The sequence below is a fragment of the Mesoplodon mirus genome (assembly GCF_964341445.2).
Source record: "Mesoplodon mirus genome assembly, chromosome: 5".
Taxonomy (NCBI): Eukaryota; Metazoa; Chordata; class Mammalia; order Artiodactyla; family Ziphiidae; genus Mesoplodon; species Mesoplodon mirus.
The window spans coordinates 27,558,273-27,573,856 of record NC_138980.1 but is presented as its reverse complement, the minus strand read 5'-3'; the positions used below and the strand labels follow the sequence as shown (position 1 = coordinate 27,573,856).

The 15,584-nt window shown below is 44.0% G+C and overlaps 1 protein-coding gene across 2 annotated transcripts; it reads right to left on the bottom strand.

Moving 5' to 3' along the window:
- Nucleotides 1-2,237: 2,237 nt before the first annotated feature.
- Nucleotides 2,238-10,129, bottom strand: LOC309804038 (zinc finger protein 354A-like). 2 transcript variants are annotated; one of them, XM_082621042.1, is made up of 5 exons: nucleotides 9,981-10,129; nucleotides 8,842-8,929; nucleotides 4,830-4,956; nucleotides 3,801-3,896; nucleotides 2,238-2,367 (listed from the first exon to the last, which is right to left on the bottom strand). In XM_082621042.1, exons 2-5 carry the CDS (start codon nucleotides 8,872-8,874, stop codon nucleotides 2,279-2,281), a joined length of 345 nt encoding a protein of 114 aa, XP_082477168.1. In that variant the 5' UTR covers nucleotides 8,875-8,929; nucleotides 9,981-10,129; the 3' UTR covers nucleotides 2,238-2,278. The 2 variants fall into 2 exon arrangements, 1 of the variants encoding a protein (XP_082477168.1); XR_014294042.1 differs by lacking the exons at nucleotides 2,238-2,367; nucleotides 3,801-3,896 and adding an exon at nucleotides 3,929-4,661.
- Nucleotides 10,130-15,584: the final 5,455 nt, after the last annotated feature.

Sequence of the window (15,584 nt, the reverse complement as noted above, 5' to 3'; positions counted from 1 at the left end):
AGTGTGAGGAAGTGAGTCAAGTGGGCTCCTGGCCATCAGGAAGAATGGTCCAGGAGAGGAAAAAGCAAGTGCAGAGGCCCTGAGGTGGGAGCCTGCTTGGCCTTCCTGATGAACTACAAGGAGGCCAGGGTGATTAGAGTTCTCCAATGAAGGGCAGAGAGGAAGGAGGTGAAGGTGAAGAGGTAGCTGGGGCCAGACCACAAAGGCCTCTGAGGGCCACACTGCGGGCTTTGGATTGTGTTCTATGTGATAGAAGCCACTAGAGGTTTTGACCATGCGAGTGAGATGACCTGATCTATCTTTTAAATAGACCATTCTGGCAGCTACAAGGACAGTAGATGTTGGTGGCAGAAGAGGAGCGCAGGGGATGAGAACAAGACTAAATCAAACATAGTAAACAGGGCTACAGAGCATTTGGGCTCAACTTTCACCTTGTAAGAAATTCACTCCTTAAAATCACTGCATGATATTTCATTAGGTTGCCGCTATAACCCCTACAGCACCTTTCTGCAAATTAGAAAAAGACCCCTATTCTCTGTGCAGATGAAGCCCCAGCAAGTCTCAGTGAGTCGAAGGCAGTCCACAAGCAACCCCTTAGCTGACCACCCTTCCAGGTTCAGTCTGCCCTGAATTCTTGCATAAATATAACAAAGGAAGAGAAAAAGACAAAGAAAGAAAAACACCTTTTCATTGGAGGTAACTGTTTACCTAGATCATCCCTGGATTTTAAACTTTTTGAATAAAAGAATATTTTCATGTTAGGTGTAAATCAAACTCATGAGACGTTCAAGTTGATTGAATCACATTATGCTTATTTTATATATATATATAACTTATATACATAATATGCCAGAATAGTGATTAGACTTTGGACTCATTTCTTAAGTAAGAGACTCAGATGAGACGTGTACCCTTTGAGCCATTTCCTCCCATCTCTCAACATGAAACATACAGATCCAGGGATGACAGTTTGTTTTCCCTTTTTGTCTTGTTTTTCCTATTTGTGAGGAGTCTTGAAGTGAAAATTATATTTTAAAAACACACTTGGAGGCAATTAGAGGTTCTAGGAGTCCTACCCTGGAAGCATAAGCTTTTCTGTCACCGGTTGTTCAAAGGGTTGGTTTTTGGTTTTGGCCTACCGTTAATGATCAAGGTACTTCCAAGAACATCCAGGTCCCTCACCTAAGCTCACAGGGAAGTGAGCTCCCCTTGGAAGGGAAACTGTTCCAAGGGCACTTTAGTCCAGGCAAATGGGAGACTCGCCAGGGGTGCAGGAGAGACACAACCACACGCCAGCACACCCAGGACGCCCCATCTCACTGTCTCCTTTGACCAAAGAGAGGAGGTTCATCCCATCAAGAGAAATGCACACACTGCTTGGCTCTGATGGCCTTACTTCCTCCAGACACCCACTCAGAGTTTTCCTTTGGGGACAGTTTCCCAACTCTGAGAAGGACTTGACATCACCACTAGGTGTCTTCAGGGTCTCTCTGGACAGCTTTCGACTCCAGTCATACTTTCTATTCAGTTTAATCCAACTAACATTTCACTCAGGAAGGGGGACTCCTCATGGATCAGAGGCTCCCGAGGCAAATGGAAAGGGAACAATTCTTCCATCTCTTCCTTTGATCTTCCACGCCATACTCAGTCCACACCTGACGCCCCTCCTAAACTCTCCACTGGTTTCCTGCTGCCTGTGTTCTCTGTTTACTTTGTGGTGGTCTCTAGCAGTTCCCACAAAATTAGAATATTTCTCCCAAGTGACAGTTAAAAGATAAAAGGAGAGATACGTGTGGTTCCCACCTCAAAAGATCTCACATTATACGGGGAAGAACGAGCTCTACTAAAGGTGTGGGTGCTTTAGGGATCGAGACAGCCTGTCCCACAGCCCTTCTGCTGGGCCCGCATTGTGAGGGGTCATCACTGACTCGTCTGGACCCGACAGCAACCTCAGACAAGTCCTACTACGTCTATGGCAGGTGGCTCCACATTGGTTGCAGGCTGATCCTTGCACAATATAAACCTGGGCCAGTGGCCAGGGTACTTCAACTCCTCAGAGGCTGTGCCTGGCTCTCAGGTCCCGGCCCCCTCTCCCTGCTCCCGTCTCCACACACCGGCTTCCTTTGTCTGGACTCTCGGACGTGCTCTTCCTGTGCCTGAACGCTTCTCACAATGTGGGATCCGGCCCTTCCTCGGGAAGCCTTGCCCACAGCAGTCCTCCTGTTCCCCGTTCTCACAGCACCTGTGGCTCTTCCCCCGAGGTCCTCACCGGAGGCTGTCATTCCACAGCCCTGTGTGCGATTAGCCTCCACCTCCACTGAGCTCCGCCAGGGCAGGACCTGCATCCTTCTGTCCAAGGTTGCACTGCTGTTTATCACGGGACAGGGAAGCAGTGAGCGAGGCTTAGAACCTGGCTCCCCCAGAGCCCTGGCCTCCCCAAGTCAACAGCTCTCAGTCCTCAACTTCCATGACAGCCCAATCTGCCAGTTTTCTCCTCTGGTGACTTCTTCTCAGGCTCAGCCACAGATTCTTCCTTCTTAACCCACCTCATAAAACTGAGGTTTCCTGGGACTCTGTCCTCTCCTCCGGTCCCTCATCTGCTCAGCTCAAGGCTTCAAATGCCACCTTTGCACTCATGGCTCCCTGACCTCCCTGTTGAGTTCTGACCCTGTTTACCTTCTACAGCTGTCCACTGGTGACCTCTACCCATATTTCACTAACATTTCAAATGAAACCCATCCCACACCGAACCTGTCCTATACCCTTAATAAAGGGACCTCTCCTCTTTCCTGAACTCACTGCACATGCCTTCCTCCAGGTAATGTCTTGCCTACATTATGGAATAATCTCCAGAAGGTTCCCACCTCTAGTTTTTCCTCACTTCAAATCTAGGACCAACAGTGTTTCCAAAGTAACCATTCTTAGTTAATTGAAACTGTGTAATAAGGACTCATGAATATATTCTCTGTGAAAATTTTAATAACATTGCATGTAACTAAAGTCCCCTTTCATCAATGCCCATTCTCAGTCCCAATCCAAATGTAACTAGTTACCAGCTTAGGTGTCCCCCGACCTTTCTCTTGGCACTTACACGCACATAATGCATATAGACAAACACCCACGTAATTTTCTTTACACATAAATCGCGATATGTCATAATAATGCACTGTAACTTGCTTTAGTCCTTCACGTAGCTTGGAGCTCTGCCCACACCAGTGCTGCTGCTTTCTGACTGTGGTGCTGTGTGCCAGTGTAGGGACCCACCTCAGCTTCTTTAGCCTTTACTGAAGGACGTTTAAAGTATCTCAGACTCAGACTATTTTTTCTAAAATATCAACAACCATACAACTCTTCTGCTTGAAACTCTTCAATTATTTCCAGTCATCCATGGACAGTTCCCATCCCTAAGAACTGTACCAAAGCACTTCATAGTGTGGCCCCCACCTGGCTCTCTAATCTCATTTCCTTCCTCATCTCTTTCTTTTCCCATATACCCTGAGCTTCAGTCTGAATGAATTATCTGCAGTTCCTTAAATGCACTAAGTTTGCTGAATGAATGCATGACAATGTAGCCCTCCTCTGAAACAACAGGAAATCACAAGAGAAAAGATCCTGAGAGATTCACTTGTGCAGTAATTATCAGAGAAGAAGAGGAAGCTTGTGACTAGGGGCCTTAGCATCCCTTCTCCAAAACTTCTTCAGGACTGAGAACCTGCAGAAAATTCCCCGACCAACATCTCCGAGTTGCACATGCACTCACTTACCAGACTGCTGCCTGCAGACATTCCGCACCCACTCACCTAGAGAGGAGCCTCCAGGGCTTTCTTTCTCTACCTTCCAGGGATCTTCTCCTTGCTGCAACAGGGAGATCACCTCGGGTTTGGAAAATGGGAGTCCTGCTCATAGACCAAAAAGAAGAAAAAAAAAGAAAAAGAAAAAAAACACTTGATTTTGCCTTGACACAAAGAGGTATCTGAGATCTGAGCGGAAAACTCAAAGGATGATACAGAGAACTTCTGTGGGATGCTCCAGTTGTGCCCCCACCATGTGAGGGGTGTGTTAGGGTAAAAGCAAGGGGCAATGTAACATTTAGTTGTATGTTAGTGAAGTATGATAAACATGCAGACTTGATTAACAGGGTGCTAATAGCTTTCTATACAAGAGGGAATATGTATATACTGTTAAATGTATGTTAAATGTACAGATTAAATTAATATTTGTAACAGGTATCTGTGGAAAGGATTATGTACCAAGTAGCTTGTTTAAAATGAGAAAACACTATCTGGCTCCCTTTGAAAGATGGCAGCAGTCAGCAAACTATGGGTCATAGGCCAAATCTAGGCCACTGTCTGTTTATGCATGGCCCTTGAGCAAAGAATGGTTCAAAAAAAAGAAAAGGAATATGTTACAGAGACTATATGTGGCCCACAAAGCTGAAAGTATTTACTCCCTGGCCCTTTACAGAAAAAGTTTGCTGACCCCTGTAAAAGAGAATTGAAAAAAGCCAGTGTTGGGTCAAAGAAAAAGGTTGAGGGATGCTCTCTGTTAAGAGATGAGCAAACACATCATAGTTCAGTCATAGTGGGAAAATGTTGCCTGCAGTGAGGGAATTTCTAATGTGCAGCTCTGTAGACTGTCCCATCCATGGGGCAATTCCATACCTACGAGGGAGAAAAAGGTTTTCAGGTTTATTTATGGAGATCCAGTTTGCACAGTGCTAAGGCAAAACTCAGCTAAAGTTTTTAATGACCCAGGGCTTTTACCCAGGAAATCAGATGCTGAGGTATCCCAATTTCTGAACTCTGTATCTACAGGGAAAATTTCCTTACCCAATGAGACAAGGTTACTATAGTTCTCCAGCATCACATCTTGGTACAAGTTTCTCTCAGAAGGAGCCAGCTTTCTCCACTCATCCCGTGTAAAGAACACAGCCACATCTTCAAACGTCACTGACACCTGTAGAGACAAGCATCTCAGCTCACCCAGGACCACCCATCACACAGGGTGAAAAAGGCGGCAGTGGGGAGTAGACGGGCTACCATGAAATGCTTCTGTATTATTCTAGGTTCTGAAGGTTCCAGGTCATTTGCTTAATGAACAACTGACCAATGACAAATAGATACTGAGTAGCAGGAAGTATGAACCAGGCTCCGAGTTAACTGCTACAAGAGATGGGTGGAGGTATTAAGGCCATTAGTGGGAGTGTTAATTAGAATAATCTTCCTGTTGGCAATTTGATAACATACATTAGAAGCTTTAAAATGTGCATACTCTTTAACTCTCCAATTACTATATTTGTTTGATAATGAACACTGAACAAAAATGCACATGCAAGGACATTTATCATGGTGTTAGTAACAGCAAAGAAATGGAAACAACCTCAATAATCACCGACAGAGACTAGGTTAAATAACTGAAGGCACTCTGTGCTCCCTAAAGCTTGAGGACAGTAATAATGGAAATTAAAATAGCTATAATTTATTGAATGCTTTTTTCAGGCTAAGTACTATTCTTAGAGCTTTATATTAACCTTTAGTGTATATCTTTATTTTATCTTCACAACAACCCTATGAAGAAGGTACTATTATTGTGTCCATTTTACACAAGAGAAAACAAAGAGAAATTTATCCAAGTCACACAGCTGGTATGAAGGGAAAACTCACTCCTCCTGCATGTCTCCGCTACTCTTAATACAACACTACTTCACTTCTGACACCAGATGTGGGGGGTTTTCCACACACCAAGCAATTGTGGGACACCAGCTGGGTGTCCTACAATTAAACTCAATTCTGACACCTGAAGATAGTGTCAGATTCCCACAAGACTGGCCCCCTTTCAATGTCAATCACAAGTCCAGGTTGTTACCTGTGCTGCTGACTGACTGGCTATAAATTGGAGGTTTCTACAACCCTCTCCTCAGGTTTCATTAATTTGCCAGAGTGGCTCACAGAACTCAGGAAAACATTTACTTACTAGATTACTGGTTTATTATAAAAGAAGACATAGGAACTGGCAGGTGAAAGAGCGGCACAGGGAAGGGGTGCACAGCTTCCATGCTCTCTCGGGATTCACCATTCTCTCTGACTCTCTACATGTTCACCAACCTGGAAGAACTCTGAACCCTTCTGGGTTTTTATGGAGGTTCATTACATAGGCACGATTGATTAAATCACTGACCATTGGCGACTGATTCAACTTTCATCTCCTAGGGTGGTGACAGATGGATAAGAGGGGTTATTGGGGGGCAGGACTGAAAATTCCAACACTTTAATCAAGGTTGGTTCCCCTGGCAATTCGCCCGCATCCTTAGGTGGGGTACAAAAGTAACCTCATTAACATAAACTCTGGTGTGGATACAAAACACACCCATTGTGCCTTCATTGCTCTGAAGTAATTTCAGGGATAAAAAGCATATATTACTAACCACTTAGGAAATCACAAGGGTTTTGGAAATTATGTGCCAGGAACAGGGACAAAGACCAAATATATATTTCGTATTATAAATCACAATATCACTGGTCAGTGGTAGAGGTAGAATTCCAATCCAAGGAACTGCCTCTCAACGCCTATCTCATAGGCTTAAGTAATAAATGATAATCCATACAATGGAGGTAAAGAGCAGTGATGGTAGCAAAACACTGTGAACGCACTTAATGCCAATATACTCAAAAATGATTAAAGTGGTGAGTTTAATCTTATGTGTATTTTATCAAAATAAAAAGCTAAAATGAGAAAATAAAAATATACATACATACATATGTACACATGTACATCAATAAATAATAAATAAAGAAAGGTACACAGACAATTATTCTGAGGGCTGCATACCAAAGGTATGACCATGATTATCTCAAGATGTTGGGGTAAGACTGATTTTACGTTTTTATTCTCTGAGATTTTTAACATTAACATGCAGTGCATGTATAATAAGATAATTTATTGGCACATGGCAGGGAATACAAGAAATGATCTTTGCCCTCAAAAGAATTTACAATCCAACTGGCAGACAAGAAAAACGCATGAAACAACTTGAACAAGAAAAGTGTCGCTGGACAGGACCATATACTATTTCCTCGTTCAATCCTCATTTTAGAGATGAGAAACACCAGGTCCAGGGCAGTTAAGACACCAGGTCACATACTTTACCAATGGCAGAGACAAGACGATAACTGAAGTTTTCTTTTAACCCAGCACTTGGTGGGTATATTCTCTCTCTGGTCTTAAACGTCCTGTCACTGAGTTTTACACACAATTCCACATAGTACTGATGTATCGGCAGCAGGTGAGGTTAGGGAGAAATGTCACATAGGACTCACAAGCAGGGATGGAGAAGATTCTGGGTAAGAGAGCAGCCTGGCTCTGTTGGAATGGAATGGGAAGGGCTTAGAAAAAAGTAGCCCAAATATGCAGAGGCAGGTCCTAGCCACAGTCTCAGAAGATCAACCACTACCACATTTCATGGGTCCAAAAGATACACAACATCACATTGCAGAGAACTCTGGTCATTTGGGAGCCAGGCCTGCCCTGTGTTCTGAAAGATGTACCAGACGAAAGGCTGGATGATAACTAACATGAACTTAGAGGCCAGACATACCTGGGTTTGATTTCAGGTTGCCTGACTTCGTTGAGCCTCAGTTTCAAGTGTAAAATGGGGGTGATAACTTCTGCTTCGCTATGACAGTGAGAACAAAGGTGAAGCCCTCAGGATATTCCCCAGCAACGTTAACTACTATTAGATGAGGATGAGTAAAGGAAGGACACTGTATAGTCATTTCTATCTACCAACAGTAGATAGATAGACATCATGAACTAGAATAATATCGTTTAGCTACCACAACCACCACATATTGAACATCTACTATGTGCCCGGCCCTGATAAGAATGCTTTCCATGCACTAACTCCCAGGATCCTCTCATCTACCCTTTGAGGTAGGCCCAGTTGTTGTATTCACTTTACAGGTGAAGAAACTGAGGCACAGAGAGGAAAGAAATTGAGGCACAGAGAGGTGGAGTTTTTTGCCCAAGACCCATTAACAGCAACAGAGGAGATGGGCACAAACCTGGCCATCTGGCTCAAAAGCCCCACTGAGGAATCACCGTATACACTGCTTCTCCACTACCAATATCCCATGATATCCCATACACTGCTGCTTCCTGAGGAGTCTTCTCTCTGCTCTTGGAGTCAAGAGACCTCTCCATCTACGTCCCCACCAGCATGGCTATCCTTTGTTCACACAGTGGCTCACCTGGATGGGGTCCCACCCTCATTCTCACAACATAAAGATGAAAATGGCAGGTCAACATCAGTTTTCAAGAGAGTGACAGAAGCAAGGCACATGATCCAGAAAGTTAAGATGGAGAAAAACTAAAAACTATGGACTGGGAAAAGCCTGGCGAAGGTATCATGAGGATTTCTCAGGGGCGGAAAGAAAAAGAAAAGCATTCTGGCCAAGGGTAGGGAGGGGGACACGACTGAGCAAAGGAGACAGGCCAGAAAGGAGCTCTGCCAAGTGTGCATGTTTGTTTGTTCTGACCCCAAGTGGTATAAGACATGTGGCATCTTACCTATCAATTCAGTAATCATACAGTGAATTGAGATTAATGAATAAAAGAGTGTCTATTAGAAAAAAAAGAGAAACACAGGCCATGGATTGGGGGGTTGGAGGCAAGCATTCCCTATGCAATCCACCATCCACCAGGGTGGACCAACTCTTCCAAGGCAGAAGGACATGGGCTCCAAATCCTGGTGAAGACTGTATTGGGGAGAAAACTTCAGTTTAAGGGTAAAATAACAAAAAAAAACCCATCTATCTCTAAGACCTGAGATGGCAATGAACTCACCCGAGACCTTGCTTCCCTCTGTTCAGTAGCCATGTCCTCTTTCTGGGCAGTTTCACCTTAGGATGGGAGAAGTCTCCAGAAGCCAGATCTGAGAGAAGAAAAAGGGAACCAGGAGGAAGCCCCTTCTGCTTTCCACCCCTCAGAATCAGCAGCTCTGAAACCTTTATACCACTTGAAAATGATGCCAAGTGCCCCCAGAGAAGGAAGTCAGAAGGAACGAGGGTTAGACAGGACCAGAGAGAAGGGCTGGGTCATCCTGGTCCAGGCCCAGCTCTTTCCCTGGCTCAGAGGAAAAGTCCTAGGACTCTATCAGCAGTAGCAGCAACTCCCTGAGCCTCACCGCATGCCAGGCACTACCTATCAATACATCGAGTCCCACAGCACAGTTGGCATTGTCAGCACCCCATTTTATAGATCAGGAAACTGAGGGCAGAGTGGGAGCAACTTGTCCCAGTCCACACAGCCAGGGAGGGTGGCACCAGGGTTCCAGGCACCGCGGGCTCCAGAGCACCTGCTCTAACCTCCCTGCGTGCATGTGACAACTTTTCTCCACCTCAAGCATTCCCACCCAATTCCTCCCCCTCCTGTCAAGGAAACAATTTCCAGATTTCTAGAGAAAGCTGCTTTGAAAAGGGAAAACATCAGCTCTCCTATGGCGGGGAGGGGCTGCTGTCTTGAGGAAAGGGCACATTAAACCAAAGACCTGGGTCCAGTCCTGGCTCTGCCACTGGGGGAAGCTGGCGACTCACTTCTCGCGTAAAACAAGCCTGTCACTCGGGAGTGCAGGGGTGATGGTAAGGGGAGGAAATAATTTTCTCACGTTCACTGCCAGCCTGAAACAAACTCAAATGCCGGCAGGCACTGAGCAGGCAGCGCGCTGGGAACTGGTCGGAAAGAAGCAGGAGGGTGGCTGGGTCCAGCCGATGGGGACGATGTGTCCGACCTGTCTCGTTCAGGGGCACGTCAGTGGGATGGCTGGGGGCGGAAGGCGAACAGAGCCAGGGGTGCCCGGCTCTCGGCCCGCCGGCGCCCACAAAGACCCGGCTCGCGTCTCTTGGGCCTGTGCCCCATGCCCCGGCGACGGATCCTCCCGAAGCCCGGTGCTCCCTCCCGCATCCTGCCTACCCCCCGCCGCTCACCTCGCCCAGGCATCGGGGGTTCCGCGGGCCGCAGGCTGGAGGCTCCGGAACTGCCACGGCCGGACAGAAGCTTCCGCTGGGGACTCCACGCGGTGCCGCCCTGGCGGACCTCTGGCGAGTAATTAGCTCAAGCCAACGGCAAACGCCCGACGCCCGACGCCACACGTAGCTCCGGGAGGGGCGGGGCAGGGACAGTCGCGAGCCCCTCTGGGAAATGTAGTCCATGCGAGAACAAAAGATTCTGGGAAATGTAGTTCTTCGAGCTTGTCTGCGAGGAGAGCCCTGGCTGAGCCTATCACTTGTCCAGACCCCATTCTGGGTTCGTGGTCGAGCTCCTTGGGTTGCTGGCTCCTGGGTTCCCGGTTCTTCCAGGAGGAAACCGAGGTTCCTACAGGGCAGTGACTTGTAGCTCTGCATGTGCGTAAATGAGAGCAAGGCAAGTAGACAACCGCCAAGAACAAACCTATTTCCCCGTAAGTCTTTCAACAAGAGTGTATGGAGGACTTCCCTGGTGACTAAGTGGTTGAGAATCCGCCTGCCAATGCAAGGAGCACGGGTTCGAGTCCTGGTCCCAGAAGACCCCACATGCCTTGGAGCAACTAAACCTGTGTGCCAGAACTACTGAGCCTGTGCTTTAGAGCCGGTGAGCCACAGCTACTGAGCCCATGTGCCACAACTACTGAAGCCTGTGCACCTAGAGCCCATGCTCGGCAAGAAAGAGAAGCCACCTCAATGAGAAGCCCACGAACCTCAACGAAGAGTAGCCCCCCTCACACCACAACTAGAGAAAGCCTGTGAGCAGCAACGAAGACCCAACGCAGCCAAAAATAAAGAAAGAAATTTATATTCGAAAAAAATGTATGGATCACCTGCTATGTGCCAAGCCCCATTGTAAAGGATTTGAAATACCTCAGTGGGCAAAAGAGAGATCGTTGCTCTGGAGAACAGTTTTGGGAGGTGGGGGTGGGGGAAGGAGGTAGAGAGCAGACAATAAGCCATGAATATCATTATATAACATTTTAGGAGATAAGTGTTATGGGAAAAAGTGAAAGAAGAGCAGTGTGGTGGGGATTTGGGGCTCATTTGGGAAAGTGAGTAGGGTGGCTCCTCGCAGGCCTCACTGAGAGAGTGAGAATGGAGGGAAGAGTCAGAGGCAGTGCAGGAGAGGAGGGCCATTTCAGGCACCGAGAAACCAACAAATTTTTTTTTGGGTAAAGAAACACATGGCCCATTTAGAAGGTTTGATAAATAAAATAAAGAAAGATGCACTTGATGCCACCACACAAAAAGAAATGGTTAACATTTTGGTGAACATCTTTTAGCAGCCCTTTGAACTCCATATTAATCTCTCTGATAGTAACACCAATCTGTTTTTAACAAAATGGAATATTGCAGATAGCAATTGTAACCTATGTTGGTTACATTTATGTGTGGGTTTTTTCCCCACTTAAGAATATGCCTTGAATATTTGAACTTGCCAATAAATATTATCCATCAGTAGTGTTTTCAGTGACTTCAGTACAAACCATTGCATTTAAATAAATTCTTTTGTTAAACATATTTAAACTTATTTATTTAAATGTATTTACCTAATATTTTACCCCTACTGTTAGTTATATTTTTTCTAGTTTTTTGCTCCATTAATATCCTTGTAGCTATATCTTTTAAAATTATTATTTATTTATTTATTTATTTGTTTGTTTGTTTATTTATTTATTTATTTATTTATTTTTGGCTGTGTTGGGTCTTTGTTTCTGTGCGAGGGCTTTCTCTACTTGCGGTGAGTGGGGACCACTCTTCATTGCGGTGCGCGGGCCTCTCACTATCTCAGCCTCTCTTGTTGCAGAGCACAGGCTCCAGACGCACAGGCTCAGTAGTTGTGGCTCAAGGTCCCTGTCACTCCGTGGCATGTGGGAACCTCCCAGACCAGGGCTCGAACCCGTGTCCCCTGCGTTGGCAGGCAGATTCTCAACTACTGCTCCACCAGGGAAGCTCGAAAATTCTTTTCTTTTCTTTTTTTTTTTTTTTGCGGTACACGGGCCTCTCACTATTGTGGCCTCTCCCATTGCAGAGCACAGGCTCTGGACGCGCAGGCTCAGTGGCCATGGCTCACGGGCCTAGCCACTCTGCAGCATGTGGGATCTTCCCAGACCGGGGCATGAACCCGTGTCCCCTGCATCAGCAGGCGGACTCTCAACCACTGCGCCACCAGGGAAGCCCGAAAATTACTTTTTAGTTTAAATTCCCTGAAGTTGAATTGCTGGATCAAGAACTGGTAGAATTCTAAGTACACTGACTAGTTGCCTTCCAGGAAGATTTTACAATTTATATTTCCATAAGCAGTTTCTGACACCCATGCCCACTCTGGGTTTTTTCTTTTTAACGATTTAAAAAATGTTCTTTTTTTATTTAATAGAGCAAAATTTTTATATTTAATTTGAAATTAAATATAATATTTATTGAACCATTCAGATATATTAATTGCCTGTATATGTACTTTGCCCATTTCCTATTGAAATGTTAAAACTTTTGGTATCATTTTGAAATACTGTATATGCACAATTTTTTAAAGAGAAAAGTGCTTGGTTGTTTATCCTGTCTATGAAAATAATGCATTCATTGTTAAAAAAATTTACACACAGTATATGGAATGAAGAAACATGTAATAAAGAAATAAATCCAACAGAAACATTGGTTACATGTTTATATGCTATTCATATATGCTGTTGTATGTGCATATACACATTTGTGAGTATGAAACAAAAATAGAATCATATTTCTCCTACTTTTAAAAATGTGAAATATACATACAGAAAGGCAATTAGAACATATAATCCAGTGTAACACATGATTATAAAGAGATCACCCCTGTAAACATCTATCCAACTTGAGAGGTAGCCCCTTACTAACACTCAGTACCTTCTTCCTAATCACTAATCAGCTACTATCATGACTTTTGAGATAGACCTTTTTGTGCTTTTCTTTATGGTTTTACTACCAACTCATACATCCTTACGTAATAGTTTTACTTGTTTTTAACTTTATAAAATAGAGTCATATAGTCATATTTTTTGTGTGCTTTGTTCTCCAAACATTTTGTCAGATTTATCCCCATTATTGCAGGTAGCTTTAATTATTATACTGTCAATGGACATTTGTGTTGTCTCCAAGTTTTATCTTTTAGGAACCGTGATAAAACAAATTTAGTAATATGTTATTGGTAGAATCTAGGTGATGGTATATGGGCGTTCACTGTAAAATGGGGCTACTTCAACCCTCTAATAACATGGGTTGTTCCCTGGCAACCTGCCCCCATCTTTAGGTGTTTTCCAAAAATTAGTTCATTAACATAAGGTCTGGTGTGGTTGACAAGAGCTTGTTATGAATATCAAAAGACACATTTATCTCTCTTACCACTTAGGAAATCCCAAGGGTTTTGGGAGCTCTGTGCCAGAAACTGGTTGAAGATCATATATATATTTCTTATTATAAATCACAATATCACAAACTGGCCAAAACAACAACTTGAAACAGTCATGTTAATGAAGCTTCTTGTCTTTTCATTTATTCTCTTTTTTAAATGCAGATTTGTAAGTGTACATTTTTGTCAAATTTGATAAATTTGTTTGACCCCAAATAAAACATGGAACATTCTCATTATCCCAGAAAGTTCCCTCAAACTACTTCCCACTCAAAACCACCCACCCAGAAGCAACCACTCTTCTGATACCTTTTGCTGTATATTAGTTTTGCCAGTTCTAAAACTTCATATAAATGGAATCTTATAGTATGTACTTTTTTGTGTCTCACTTCTCTCCCTCAACATATTATTTATGAGATTAATTTATTATGGTCTGTGTATCGATACTTCTTTTCATTACTGTGTAGTATTTTTTCTTTTTTAAAAAATACCCAATATCAATAGAATTTACATTCTTTTAAAAATATTTATTTCATTAATTTTATTTTTTGCTTCATCGGGTCTTAGTTGTGGCATGTGGGCTCTTCATTGCGGTATGTGGGCTCCTCTGTAGTTGCTGTGTGCAGGCTCTCTTAGTTGTGGCGTGCAGGCTCAGTAGTTGCACTGCACGGGCTTAGTTGCCCTGCTGAATGTGGAATCTTAGTTCTCCATCCAGGGATCAAACCCACATCTCCCGCATTGTAAGGTGGATTCTTAACCACTAGACCACCAGGGAAGTCCCACTGTGTAGTATTTCATTGCACAAATGTACAACAGTATTTATGCATTCACCTGTTGATGCACGCTTGGATTGTTTCTAAGTTATTATGAAGAAAGCTGCCATGAACATTGGTGCACAAGTCTTTTGGTGGGCATCGATTTATTTCTCTTGAATAAATACCTAAGGCTAGAACAACTGGTTGTGGGGTAGGTGTATTACTCTGCTTGGGCTGCCATAACAAAATACACAGACTGGGTGGTTTAAACAACAGAAATTTATTTCTCACTGTTCTTGAGGCTAAAAAGTCCTGGGAAGTCTGATCTGAGAAGTGTAAGGTTAAGGCACCAGCAAGGTAGGGTTTATTCTGAGGCCTCTTCTCTTGGCTTGTAGGCAGCTGCCATCTTGCTGTGTGCTCACATGATCTCTTTGTGAGTGCAGGAAAGAGAGAGAGAGCAAGCTCCCTAGTGTCTCTTCTTATAAGGGCCCTAATCCCATCATGAGGGCCCCACCCTCATGACCTCAACTAGCCCTGATTACTTCCCAAAAGCCTCATTTTCAAATGCCATCCACTGGGGGTTAGGACTTCAACATGTGCCTTTTGGGAGGAACACAAACATTCAGTCCATAACAGAAGGTGACGCTTAACTTTATAACAAACTATTAAATAGCTTTCCAAAGTGGTTTTATCATTTTACACTCCCAGGAGCAATGTAGGAGAGTTCCCACATGTTCACTAACACTTGGTACTGTCATCTCTTTCATTTTAGCCTTTTATTGAGTGTATAATGGCATCTCATTGTACTTTCAATTCGTATTTCCAAGAAGACTAATGATTTTGAGGCCCTTTTCAGGTGCTCATGGGCCACTTGTATATGTTCTTTTGTGAAGTATCAGCTCAAGTCTCTTTCAAGTCACTATCACAGTTTTCAAGGTCTCTGTGAAATATGATTTACTTGGTACCAAAGGATACAAGCAGAACTGAAGGGTGTCAGGAATTGCAGTGATGTGGGATGTCCTCCATCAGAGCTATTTTTCTTATTCTCCCAAACATAAATTAAATTTTACTAAACCTCTAGATGCTTTAAACTATCCCTTAGCCTTTTGGTCACAGTAACTGCTCCTAAACATTCCTTGGTGAATTTAGGTGTGCCAAACAATGGTTCTGTAGGTAGGGAATGCCTCTGAAAGAACTGGCTGAATTTCATCAAACTCAGATTGATAAAATTCATATCAAAACTGATATAAAACTCAGTTCAGTTATTTCATGCTGTTAAGAACTTTTATCCTGGGCTTCCCTGCTAGCACAGTGGTTAAGAATCCGCCTGCCAATGCAAGGGACACGGGTTCCAGCCCTGGTCCGAGAAGATCCCACAGGCCACGGAGCAACTAAATCTGTGCGCCACAACTACTGAGCCTGCACTCT

Coding starts and splice junctions, on each gene's coding strand:
- LOC309804038 (XM_082621042.1), bottom strand. CDS start 8,874: ATGGCTACTGAACAGAGGGAAGCAAGGTCTCGG. Junction 4,957..8,841: donor AGAGGGAAGCAAGGTCTCGG/GTGAGTTCATTG, acceptor TTGTCTCTACAG/GTGTCAGTGACGTTTGAAGA. Junction 2,368..3,800: donor CCCTGGAGGCTCCTCTCTAG/GTGAGTGGGTGC, acceptor CGTGATAAACAG/CAGTGCAACCTTGGACAGAA.